The 14,429-nt window shown below is 39.0% G+C and overlaps 1 protein-coding gene across 1 annotated transcript; it reads left to right on the forward strand.

Annotated features, from left to right (window-relative positions):
- Window positions 1-1,026: 1,026 nt before the first annotated feature.
- On the forward strand, window positions 1,027-7,629 carry vmn2r1 (vomeronasal 2, receptor 1; the record flags this gene model as incomplete). The annotated part of the gene is made up of 6 exons (XM_079465979.1): window positions 1,027-1,268; window positions 2,682-2,973; window positions 3,134-4,003; window positions 5,306-5,533; window positions 5,979-6,102; window positions 6,554-7,629. 6 exons carry the CDS (start codon window positions 1,027-1,029, stop codon window positions 7,627-7,629), a joined length of 2,832 nt encoding a protein of 943 aa, XP_079322105.1.
- Between the last annotated feature and the right edge of the window lie 6,800 nt (window positions 7,630-14,429).

Genomic DNA, 14,429 nt, shown 5'->3' on the forward strand with positions numbered 1-14,429 from the left:
AAAGATTTAGATTTTGTACATATATTTGTTTCATTCAATCTTTACTGCCATACTCTGAGACCTTGAAGTATTTCTGTTTGTAGAAGTACAGACTCATGTTCTTCTTTCATGTAGACATTGTGTACAATGACAGGCACTTGTTTGTGTTCTGCAGTGAGCCTGCATGGTCTTCTGTCTTTCACTTGGGAAAGGGGTTCAGGTGTGTGCCTTTGTGCTGATGGAAGGACATGTAGTGACAAGCACATCCACAAACAGCAACATCCCAAAGGTAACTAAAGATACAGTATCTGCCTGTTACGGAGGTAAATGGCAGGGAAGGTTCAAGCACTGGTGCTGCCATTGAACAAGCTGATGCACGCCCATCACAATTAATTCCACACCATGGTACTGCTCGTGTTGTTCGCCTATATCATCTTCACCTGGTAGCACCTCTCCCAAACCGTCAAAAAATGTACCCAATTGTTAAATGGTGAGATAAAAAAAGATTAAATACAGATTATACGTGTTCATTATTTCAATAAAGAGAACTTTAATTGTATTGCTTTAATAGATAAATTAGAGATACATTTTAAAGACACACTAAACTGATAATAGCTATGCTGAAAAAACCAATATATCACAAACATTCTAATGGATTTAATGCTCATAATGGGAATTGAATTGGTTTTAGTGTAAACTAATGGTCTCTACTGGTATTGTGTTCTGTGTGTTATCTATTGAACAGGATCCAATAGAGCATTTTTAAATGCTACTGGAATAAGACTCCAAACACCACACGAAGAAATTATAGGTAATGGTTCACTTGTAGTATACAATGTATAATATTTGTGTAATATGTATAGTTTATTTAAACTCTAACATGGTCAGTGTGTGAATCCACATTCAGAGTATGTTTTATGAAGTTGTCTTATGCAATCCTTTGAGTTCCCAGTGGAGATGCTGGGAACTCGAGCGTCAGTAATCTACAGTGTCTGCCCTTCTCCAAACACTTGCACCTCAGAGCAGTGTCTTGTTCCTACCCTAAAAATGGAATTAGCCGGACTGAATTCGAAAGAACGCTTATTGTTGGTTTTATGTGTTATTTCTTATTTCTGTGTGTCGACTGATGCTGAGGCCAGCTGCAAACTCAAAGCCAAATTCAATCTGAGCGGATATAAGGATGTGGAGAAGAAGACAGTGGTTATTGGCGGTATGTTTCCTATACATAATCGCCTGGCTTCAACTAACAGCAACACCACAAACGCCCCAGAGTCCTCGGATTGTGAGGGGTAAGATGACACTTTTTATGAAACAATAAAAAAGATTTCAGATAGCAGAAAAACTGTCTAGTAGTTGTGAGTAGTGAAATAATAGGATGGTCCTTTTTACAACTATATGCTTGTTTATGTAGTTGCTGACTTGGAAGGCTTATGATGAAATGCACATTATTCGGACACTATTTAATGTTAATTTCACTGCATTTTCTGGATTGTTCTTTCAATCATACAGATTTTCTTTATCATTGTTGTTATCAAAATTGCAGGTTTGCCTCCCGAGAGATCACTGGTGCCTTCCATAAACTCATTACATAACATAATTAATAACGAAGTTAATTGTCTACAATACTCCTGTTGGTGTCAACTGGTATTACATTGGTAATCCCCAGTCACCTGATATTGACCGTATATTAATACATTATAAAAGAAACGCGATTTATTTACAAGATCATAAAGTTAATTTGCCAAGCATATCAAGATATGCAAGAAAATATGTATTACATTTAGAGACACTTGAAGACTAAATAAATGTAAATCTATTTTATCACAACGTACATATTTTGTTTCAAATCCTTATGGTGTAATTTATTTATTCTTAAAAACAATTTATTACATGTGCAAAAACACATGGTCACATTTCGTGTGTTTTCTTTAATATCTCATTCCCCATTTTGCATATTCAAACATTTAACACATTGACCCTTATGGCCTGTATGCAAAAGAGCAGTGTTTAGTCACCTTGAAATTAAAACAGACCATTCTTTGTTTAATTTTGCAGTGTTTTTTTTACAAATAATTTATCTCTGATGGTCATTATTGTTTACATTTATGTGACCTCATAATTTATTTTATCAAAATGTCTCTTTCAAACGAATTCTCTTCTCTACACGACGAATATCTCGGCACAGGGGTGGGGCTATATTGACTGTCCAATGACCATGGTTCTAACTTTCAATGATCCAATCAATCCCAAAGAACAAAATCTGGTCCTACCATATATTTTTTCCTCATTCCAGAAAACATTTAACTTAAATATACATCACAATATGCAAGAGAACTCAACATGCAGACTTTAAAATTCTTTAGAATGTGTCTATTGTATCCATGTTAAAGAAACAAAGAGAACATCATCCAGGCTTTACATGTTTGAGTAATGACAAAAAAATATTTAAAGGAATATTGCACCCACAAACAGTCTCCATTGATTTGACCATAGTCATTTTATAACTACTGTGGAGTATGGGAGCCATTGTTGGGAGACCTATTCCTTAAAGCTGTGTTTACACTCACAAATGATTCCAGTCTTCGATTGAAAGAACAACACTAAATAATATTTACAGTGTTTTTCCATCCAGGACTGTTATTCATTTATATGTAGGAAACCTGCCCATTGTATTGAATTCTAATGTGCGAATTCCCCCTCAGCTTTAACTTCCGTACTTTCCGCTGGGCTCAGACCATGCTGTTTGCCATTAAAGAGATCAACGCCAGGACCGATCTGTTACCCAAAACTGATCTAGGTTATGTCATCTATGATTCTTGCTTCACCATTTCCAAAGCTGTGGAGGGGACCCTAACCTTCTTGACAGGCCAAGATGAGGCTGTGCCCAACTACAGATGTGGAGATGGTCCTCCACTTTCGGCTTTGATCGGGGCTGGAGGCTCTGATCTCTCTATTGCCACAGCCAGGATCCTGGGCCTCTACTATTTCCCACAGGTCACCTTCAATTGTTGCTGTATTTGATCTGTGATGTTTTTTTGTATTTAAAATCTATATTTTTATATATTATTGCTATATAATATAATAGTTTTAGCCAAGAAGTCACAACAAATCAGTTTGGGTGTTTAAACTAACATTTTTCTTTCCACATTACTAGATGAGCTACGAATCTTCGTGCTCAGTTTTAGAAAGCAGATTTCAATACCCCACCTTCCTTCGCACTATACCCAGCGACGAGCATCAGTCTGTGGCCATGGCGCGACTGGTGCTTCATTTTGGATGGACCTGGGTGGGTACCATCGCAGCCGAAGACGATTACGGCAAATATGGCATTAAGAGGTTCAAGGAGCTGGTGGAAGAAGCAGGGGTCTGTACATCCTTCTCTGAAACCCTCCCCAAGGTCAGCAGCCCAGAGGCCATCCAGCGCATTGTTCGGACTGTGTTGGACTCCACGGCTAAGATCATTGTGGTGTTTTCCTCTGATGTGGATATGAGCCCCCTGGTGAAAGAACTGCTTTTGAACAATGTCACCAATCGCACGTGGATTGCAAGCGAGGCCTGGGTCACATCTGCTGCCATCTCACGACACCACGATATTCTGCCCGTTCTGGGCGGCACGATCGGGTTTGCTGTGAGAAAAGCCACAATACCCCGCCTGGAAGAGCACCTGCTGCAGATCGATCCTTATCAGGACCCTTTGACAGAAGAGTTTTGGGAGATAGCTTTTAACTGTACTCTTAGTTATCAAAAGGCAATGCGAAATGCCCGAATGGCCAGAGAATCAGGGAATATCACAAGTGCTCAGGATGTAAGATTAGCTCCCGAAGGCCTCTGCAATGGAAAGGAGATGTTAGGCAGGTTAAATAATACATTCACAGACGTGTCACAGTTGAGGATTACGTACAATGTATATAAAGCTGTGTATGCTGTGGCACATGCCCTGCATAATCTGGAGCACTGTGTACCAGGGAAAGGTCCTTTTGATGGCGGCAGCTGTGCTAACATTGATAAATTTGAGCCTTGGCAGGTAAAACACAAAACAACAAGCACACAAATCAAGCTAACAAAAAACTAAATATGTGTGGTTTACAAAATAAATGTTTGTTTTTATAATATATGTTTGTGGTGTCTATAAATATATATATATATATATATATATATATATATATATATATATATATATATATAAATGCACGCACATACATGTGTAGAACAAATATTTACATACATACGTATGTTTAAATACAATGTACATTCTTACAATATAAATATAGATAGATTCTGTATTACTCATATTTCTTAAATAAATACAGTATATATATATATGTACATGCCCACACGCACACACACACATATTATATAAACTCAAACATCAATTAATTAATTAATTTGACAGCACTAAAATAATCATCATATATTGTAACTTTTTTGCTATAGGTGTTTAAAGCTGCAATATATAACATGAAAGTTACCTATTTGTCAAATATGGTAAAGAAAAATTTCGTCTTAACTCCTCTTGATTCGCAAGTGTAATCTTAAAATAAGGAGTTATAATTTGTGTTTGGATTTTGCATGTTTTTTTCAACACGTAAGGAAAAGCATGTCAAATAATCTAGAATTTTATGTTTCATACAGAGATGGCGCTAGAGAGGTAAAAGCATTTTGCAGCTTTAAAATGTAACACACATTTGCGGAACAGAAACAACAAACACAGTTTCTGCGAATCTCATATTAATCTTGAGTACATAGTATTGTATGTTTCGTATCTTCGAAGAGTATTTAGTTTGATCCGATTTATAAAAGAGATACAGCTGTACGATTATTTCCGGAAAAATACGAGCTGCTGGAGAGGGGCAGGGGGGACTAAACTACAGCACGTAGTAGCTGATAGACGTGCTCTTTCGTGGGCGTGGTCTTTCTCTCACACTAGCGCGTGGGCGTGGTCTTTCGCTCAGTGTGGGCGTGCTTTTCCGGGAGAATGGCCAATAAAAGGAATGGGATCCCTTTTACAAAACTTTTAAAAAACTTTCCGAAACAAGTCGGAGTGCTGGGGGTGTGTATCGAGCACAGAAATACTACTTCATACGTCCAACTCATTTTTTAACAAGTTTAGCATGTTAAGCATGAGAAGCCAGCGCGTTTAACAGTGTAAAGAAGTCACAACGCATGAAATAGCATGTAACCACATCTTTAAGATTCAAACCTATGACCTTTGCAATTTTAACAGTGCTCTGCCAGATGTGCTACAGAAACAATTCTTTGTTTGTTGGCGGATTTTAAAATATAGTTTTCCATGTCTCACTCATGTCGTCTTGTGTCCTCTCTTCAGCTGATGTACTACCTGAAGAATCTCAGATTCATAGTCCCTCACACCGGAGAAGAGATATACTTCAATAATGGCGATGTGGAAGGCTTTTATGAAATCTTAAATTGGCAGAGTGATTCAGAGGGTGGGGTTACATATCACCCCATAGGTTACTATAATGGTACAGTGCCCATAGATAAGAGATTGACAATCGACAACACCTCTATCATCTGGAACAATGAAATTCTGGAGGTGAGTAGGTTACATAATGTGTCCCGACAAATCTCCCTGAACACCATTGACAATATGAAAATAATTCATAGTTATTATTTGTGCGGTTGACAATCAAAACATTAATTTAACTTGTACAAGAAACAACCTTTCAAACTTTATCACAACACAAGCCCAAACTCGGTAGTTCTGCAATCATATAACATGTAATTGTTGTATAAATGTGTATTTGCTCATTAAAAGTTTTATGCTAATTAAATATTGTAACATAAAATGATACTTTTGTTAGTCATCCCATCTTGGTTTGATTACATACAAGATTTTTCCCATCATTTACGGATTAAAAAGGTGCTCTTCTAAAGGGACTTTTTATCGGTTTGCTTATCATTGTTGCATGTGGAATCTCTATAAGAAACTAAGTAAACAAACTGACGTGCTTCTCCGGTGTACTGTTGTTGTGTCACAGCCGCCACGCTCTGTGTGCAGTGAAAGGTGCCAGCCGGGAACCAGGATGGGTATTCGTCAGGGAGAACCTGTTTGCTGCTTTGACTGCATCCCCTGTGCAGATGGCGAGATCTCGAACACAACAGGTCACGAGTTAATCATTATGAACATTGTGTGTGTGTTTCTGTGAGGGCATGATATACAGTTTCGGAAGTGCTTGCAAAGGTGAAAAAAAACTACGTAGGCATGCAGTAATAATGAAAATTATGTGTCAAACATGGGCTTCAGCTTTCATTTTGTAATTGCTTGTGATGTAATGTTTGACCAAAGATATCCACCCAATGGATATTTATATAAAAAAAATTAAAGACCATTCCAAATGTTCGTTTAATGAGCATTTCTAGATATATTGTATGTATTCCAGTCAAGTGTCTGTTGGATTTCAACAAAGTCAAACCTCAGGAGTGACATAAAGTCATCCAACAGCAATTTGAAAGACTGACAGCATTATAAGACACATGAAAACTGTGATAAAATATAGATTATGACATAAAATAGCCAAATGATCACTTTGAACCACTTGTGCATTTCCAACAGATGCAAGAGGTTGTATCCAATGCCACGAAGACGACTGGTCCAATGCAAATCATGATGAGTGTGTGCCAAAGACCATTGAATTCCTGGACTTCTCTGAACCTCTTGGGATTACTCTTATCGCCATCTCTGCTTTTGGGGCTCTTTTGACAATCGTAGTAGCCATCATTTTCTTGATGCACCTAAACACCCCTCTAGTGCAGGTCAATGATCCTCTGCTAAGCTTCACACTGCTGTTCGGTTTGGTCATCACATTCCTCTGTTCTATTGTCTTCCTGGGAGAGCCTCAGATGTGGTCTTGCATGACCAGCCAGGTGGCACTGGCCGAAGGCTTTGCTCTTGTCCTCTCCTCCATCATGGGCAAATCAGCTCTTCTCATGCTGAGAGCCAGAGCGGTTAAAGCCGTCAAAACTGCCACCAAGAAGGCCAAAGCGGCAGCGGCAGCTTCTGAGCAGAGTCCGGACACTGCTGTCATTGCCCCAGCCATTCCGCAGAAGAATGACGTCGACCCCATACATCCCAGACATCAGAGGGCGATAATGATAGTGTGCACCCTGATCCAAGCGGTGGGCTGCACCGTGTGGCTGATCCTGGTTCCTCCGCACCCGGTGAAAAACATGGCCGCCCAGAACATTAAGATCATCTTAGAATGTGATCCTGGAAACATCATCTTCATCTGCTCCATCTTTGGCTTTGACATTCTGTTGGCTATCATTGCTTTTGCCTTTGCTTTCGTGGCGAGAAAGTTGGAAGACAACTTCAGCGAGGGCAAGAGTGTGACCTTTGGCATGCTGGTGTTTTTCATCGTTTGGATCTCTTTTGTGCCAGCCTACCTGAGCACACGGGGGAAGTTCATGGTGGCGGTGCAAATCTTTGCCATCTTGGCTTCCAGCTTCGGCCTGCTGGCTTGTATTTTCATCCCCAAGGTCTATGTGCTGCTTATCAAGCCTGAGAGGAACAAAGAGGAGATGTTGATTACCAGACCGAAATCTCGTGACGCAGCTGCCAATGGAAGCTCAGCGTCTATAGCCAGCACTGCCAATGGCACCACTGTGTCCACCGTGTCTCTAGATGAATGAAGACAGTGCCTGAAAACATTACTATGAATGTTCAATTTGGATTTATTGAAATTAATATTTCCTTAATATAAATTTAGATATCAGATCTACAACAGATTAGAAATAACAGTAAAGAGACCTAAAAGGGGTCATATCATACATTATTATTACAATTTCTATGCTTTAAATCTATGTTGAGTTTCTAACTGCCATGTTCTTTAATTACAGTCTCCATGCCATGTTTGATAAAGAAAATAAAGGAAGGAAAATAATGAAGGCAAAATTGGATTCTTCATGATATGACCCTTTTAAATAAACAAGAAATTGCACTTAGGGTGTTTTTTGACTCGTGTAGCTTTAAATTCGAAGCAAAAAGCAGTCTGCATTCGTCACATTAATAAAATAAAACCTATTTTCCTGTCTTAAAGACATGGCAATAGAGAGGTCATGCAGGTTCCTGACAGCAGGTGGGAGCACTGAGACTTCCACTCTTCTATTTGGTCCTATTTGATAAATAAAATGTGTATCGCAATAGTTTTGCTAACATACATGAAGTATATTTTTGTGAAACTTCTGTAAACTATGGTTTATTTCTAAATGTAAAGTTTCTTTAAATGTTTAATTTGTGAGATTAGAACAAACTGGGTGTGGTTTTTTTTTAGATGTGGGAGGTGAAGTTGAATCCATTGTAAATTGTGTAGAGCTATGCAGAATTTTGCACAGGCAACTTTGAAGGGGTCTTCATTTATTTTTTCTTAACTAATATGTACTCATCATATCATATGTTTTGCATTTATCGCATTCATAAAATAAACAGTTACACTAAATTGACAGTCTTTTTACATCCATCTTTATTTATTTTTATCTCTCCACAGCCCAATAAAACACCACAAACTCTTTCTGTATGGTTCCTATTTTGAAGGTCCCTTTATTAGAATTTTGCAGCCTGATAACTCATCAAAATATAAGATTATTTGAGAGGTTCAGTGTGTCATTGTTTGGAGGATCTATCCGTCTTTCGTCAGTTACTGGAGGGTTTGTTAAAACTTTTAGTAGGATAACCAAAGCTAGTAACACCTTCAAATGATCTCGTAGCAAGAGACAAGTGACACACACTGTGTGTTCACACCGCCAGCAGCTCTGTCGCTAGGTGTCGCTAGTCTTTTGCTACAAGGTCATTAGAAGCAGGCCATTGCGAGAGAGAGTAGCGTCAGTTTTTTCAGTTTATTTCACAGCAATGGCCGTTCATGGAGGCTCTCAATAGTTCCCGGAAGTCACTAGTAACGCATGCAGCTGCCGCCAGGGGTGGATTAAGGTGGTCAGGGTACCCTTGGCTGCTTTTTGCAAGAGGCTCACCTTAGGTGGCTTTCAGGTGCCTTTTACGCAGTTTAATTCGGAACGGGGCACGGTCTACAAGACAAATCTCTAGCCGGATTTTTTTTTATCTGATTCTGATGGTATAAATATGAGGCATGTGTACTTGATGCTTAAAATGGTGCTAAGTTATGTAAAGTTTTTCTTTTGTTTTGGTATTATATGTTTATTGTGTGCTTAGCTTGCTGTGACATTTGAATTTCCCTTTGGGATTAATGAAAGCCAAGTCAAGTCAAACTCTGAAGTAGCTGACGAGAAACGGATGACGTGAGGTCCGCTGCTTCACTCCGATTGGTAGTCGATCCCGTAAATTGTTCGTCATTTGAATAAAGCTGAGCAAATCTCAACTTTGTCAGGTCGCTCGCTAGACACTCCTACTTCCTGTCGGTGACTGTTGCTCGTGTTGCTGGAAGTCGCTGGCTCGCTGTTGAAATGAATGACATCCCATCGCTTTGTCGCTGGGTGTTGCTGGTGGTGTGAACGTACAGAATGCGACATAGTCTCTAGGCTTGTTCGACTTGATGTGGCCCTGCAAGATCTGACAGGCGGATGACATCAAAGTACCACAAGAGCGATTCGAAAAAGCTAACTTTTTATGGTTTTTCAAAACGCTTTCGCAGCTCCTATGATTTCATCTGCTTCTTGGATTTTGTCAAGCAAGCCTTCCAGCTGTTTGAAAGTGGCGTAAAATAGTGTCCTAACCAAACGCGATGCGATGCTGCGACCAGCGAGAAAAAGTATCTTTTCCAAGTGTGAGAAAGAGCTATTTCTATCTACATAAACCACGGGTCCTCTTCATGGCATTCGTCATGTTGTTTCTACAGTAGCCCTAAGCCTACAAATTTTTTTTGTAAATACGTTGTCTTCTTCAGCAAAGAAGCAAAAGCATGACGACATCTTAGCCTTGTGGCAGCCTTCGTAGTTCTTCGAAATGAAGGGGTGGAGTGAGCCGTTGGTTGCAATTCGCAACCTCACAGCTAGATGCCACTAAATTTCATACATTGGACCTTAAAGAGGAGATAATATAAGAGTTCAGAGAAACCAGGGAGTAACAGAAGCAAACTCCCGAACAAAAAAATTCACCATTCAAAATATACTGTATCTACCTACTATTTGTGGCCATGTGTGACCAAAGTTGACATTGTTTAAATACATGCATGAAACAATATCTTATGACATTGTGTGCTATAGAGAGCAAGTATCTATGGGTCACACGGTATCAATTGCCACTGTAGATGCTTAGTGGAGTGAAGATGTTTGTCTATAATTGGACGTGTAACAACACACCCTGTGTGAGGAGAAGCCTAGCATGCCTGAGGAAGACCTTTGCAGTTGATATGGGTGTGTGTCTGAGTGACTGTGGATGTGGTATAAACAAAATGCCTGAATAAGGGTTTGGCAAAAAGGCTAATTTAAGACCACAGACAACGCTGAGTGGAAACCAGCTAAACTGACGGCCCCGTGAAGGTATGATTTTAATAAGTCATCAGATCTTAGTAAAGTAAGTACAGCAAGAGATTAATGATACATGCGGTAAAATGGGTGTTGTAACGAAGCATATGCTTGCTACTATTTTAGCAGGCCGGTTTCATGTTGAGAGTTGTCCTTGAGGTTTGGAGTCTTTTATATATAGCTGTCAGATTACTGTGTCTAGAGCAGGGGTTCTCAAACAAAACTTCAGAATGTTTTAATAAAAACAATGAATCTTGAATTATTTAAGTTCATATGTGCTATGAAATATTCTTATACCTAATTCTTTAGGTGATTTAAGGTTTCTAATAAAATAGCACAATTTTATAATGTATAGCAACCTCCAAAGCGATGTATGAATTCGATTGTTGGAAACTGACAGACAGAACTACCCCAGATAGCATCAAATTCTGGGCCGAAACCGGTTTACATGTTTCACTTCTGGCTTAGTCCTGGTATTGCTTTTTTCCACAGTCTTTTGTCAAGCAGCTTTAGGCTTTGTTGTGGGGTAAGTCTAAAGCCAAAAGAAACAAATGGCCATGCATCAGTTTGGCCAAATCCTGCCTTGAGTTAGACTGGCCATGAAAAGCAAATAGTTGAGTTAAGATCTCGATGGGCTTTGGCATGCCAAAAAGTTAAAAGCAACAAAAACTGCCATTAAGAAATTTAAAAATACAGATATATTTATAACACAATTAGGGTCCCAGAAATGCGTGAAAGTGCAGCCTTCGGGTTTGCAGGAAGATCCTACTCCCGTAAATAGCCTACATTCATGCAGCCACTAGAGATCACCATCTTTATTTTGTCCTCACAGTGTCGTGACGTGATAGGGAACGTCCTAAGCGAATTTTAAGTTATTTTCATCGATTCTACTTCTCTCCTTCTCCCACAGTTTACGACATGAAGTTAATGTTAATATTAATGTTAACAGAGTAAATTGAGTGGGTATTTTTAGGTTATGACATCGCTACGATTATTAATTGAATGGTTATGAATTTGAATTGGTTGCTGGTGACGTTTTAAAAACAAGACGTCTGGATGAACTTTTATTCAGTAGACTGTATTGCACAAACTGTAGTTTGTTACCGAGGCAACGACTTTCTCTGTTTCCAGCACTAGTATAAGATGACCGAATCAGTCTTTAAATACAGGCACGTGACAAATATATTTGTGTTACTAAAGCGTTTTTAATAGCATACGTATAGTATGTAGTATCTGTTTTTTACATACAGAATACAAAATCTAATACATGTGTCTGCTGATCTATTTCGTTACTAAAATAAAGATGAATCAAGTACAACTTTTATTGTTGAAAGTTTGCGTGTGGCTCGTCAGAAGCATTTCCCGTAACCAGCAACCCGTAACAACATCACGGCGTTGTGGCTTTAATAGCCTATTATGATGTCATAAGCCATTCATCTTTACCACAGTGATGTGGATTAAGATTTTAAATGATAACGTGATTTTTAAATGACAATATAAATAAAAAATTATCTAATCACTCACTAACAATATCTTAAATGATCACGCGATTTGTAACTAATGTTACATAACTGAGATTACATTTGATTTGTCACCTGATCTGGTGTTTGCCATTAAATTCTTTTGTTTCCTGGTGCAGCACTTTGGGCAGAACTGTTGGCTACCTGTTTTAGTTTAGTATATTTAGATTAGTCTTGATTCTAGAATAGTGCCCTGGCAGGTGGTCTTAAGTTCACCCCTTGGTCTCACTAAGAGTTAGAAGTAGGGTCTGTACTGTAAGGGGGGTGGGTTGGGAAACAGTGCAGACCCTAGATATTTTTAACAGTTCTTACTATACTAAAAGTATCTAATGGTGAACAATTATAATAAATGGCCTATATGTAATAAAAACACTCACCTAAAGGATTATTAGGAACACCTGTTAAATTTCTCATTTATGCAATTATCTAATCAACCAATCACATGGCAGTTGCTTCAATGCATTTAGGGGTGTGGTCCTGGTCAAGACAATCTCCTGGACTCCAAACTGAATGTCAGAATGGGAAAGAAAGGTGATTTAAGCAATTTTGAGCGTGGCATGGTTGTTGGTGCCAGACGGGCCGGTCTGAGTATTTCACAATCTGCTCAGTTACTTAGATTTTCACACACAACCATTTCTAGGGGTTACAAAGAATTGTGTGAAAAGGGAAAAACATCCAGTATGCATCAGTCCTGTGGGCCAAAATGCTTTGTTGATGCTAGAGGTCAGAGGAGAATGGGACGACTGATTCAAGCTGATAGAAGAGCAACTTTGACTGAAATATCCACTCGTTACAACCGAGGTATGCAGCAAAGCATTTGTGAAGCCACAACACACACAACCTTGAGGCGGATGGGCTACAACAGCAGAAGAACCCCACCGGGTACCAATCATCTCCACTACAAATAGGAAAAAGAGGCTACAATTTGCACAAGCTCAACAAAATTGGACAGTTGAAGACTGGAAAATGTTGCCTGGTCTGATGAGTCTCGATATCTGTTGAGACATTCAGATGCTAGAGTCAGAATTTGGCGCAAACAGAATGAGAACATGGATCCATCATGCCTTGTTACCACTGTGCAGGCTGGTGGTGGTGGTGTAATGGTGTAGGGGATGTTTATGGCACACTTTAGGCCACTTAGTGCCAATAGGGCATCATTTAAATGCCACGGCCTACCTGAGCATTGTTTCTGACCATGTCCATCACTTTATGACCACCATGTACCCATCCTCTGATGGCTACTTCCAGCAGGATAATGCACCTGCACACACTGTAATTCACAAATGCAGGCGAGAGATCCACACATACACAGAGTTCCACACACGCAGTTTTTAACAAATGCACTCATCCTAATGCATACTTATACAATCCACAAATATACTTAGCTGTACTGTAGCTGTTTCAGAAAAGCGCTCAGTATTTACATGTTTCCAATAAACTGATAAAATATTTCACAGCGTTTACATGACATGAGGAAATTCTGAATATTTGCATACAAATTTTTTATGGTTAAGATGATTGTTACCACTACTATATATTGAATAATTTTCCAACATATACAGGTGCATTTTAAAAAATTCGTTATTTTTTCTTTCTTATATTCCAGATTCATTATGCACAAAGTGAAATACTTCAAGAGGCTTTTTTGTTTTAATTCTGATGGCTATGACTTACAGCTATGACTTTTTTACTATGTCAGCCGATGTGACTTTTAATGTTTTGCAGGTGGACTGGATATCAAATATGGCAGATAAAACAGAAAAAGTACAAGAGGTGATAGATGGCAGTGACGGAGTTCCCAGAAGTTCAAAGATGCCATACAGGTGAGTGAAATACCCTCTACTGTATAAGTCACCATGATGTCCATCTGTTACTACAGTAAGGGAGCTGTATGTTGAGTTCCTGTAAATACATGCAGTAAATTCTGGTGATTAATACTGTGAGGTGATATATTGTCTTCCTTGATCCAAAGAGACACCTCATGTCAAAGGTCTGTAACAGCTTCTGTGCTGACATTTGGTCTGATATTTTTACACAGGTGTATAACAAGTCTTTGAAACAAGTCACAGCTGATAAAATGTACATGTAGTCATTTATCAGTTGCTTTTATCCAAAGCGGTTTACAAAGTAGGGGAAACAATATAAGCAATTTGTGCAACATAAGAAGGTGCAGTAAAACCGGTCTCAGTTAACCTACCACAGTATACCAAGCTGAGAATTTCAGGGGGTCGGAAAGTAGAAAAGAAGTAAAAGACTGTGCTAATGCGTCCGATGTTGACGGAAAGCGATGTGTTTTTAGCCAATTCTTAAAGACAACTACAGAATCCGCTGATTTTGTGGTAATGGGGATATCGTTCCAGAGTTGTGGAACACATCCGGAGAAATTGCTTGAGGGTGATTTTTTTTTTTTTCACTTTGTGGGACGGCACCACAAGACATTGTTCTATTACAGAGGTCAGGGATCGAGCCAGATAT

The sequence above is a fragment of the Barbatula barbatula genome, assembly GCF_947034865.1.
Source record: "Barbatula barbatula genome assembly, chromosome: 10".
Taxonomy (NCBI): Eukaryota; Metazoa; Chordata; class Actinopteri; order Cypriniformes; family Nemacheilidae; genus Barbatula; species Barbatula barbatula.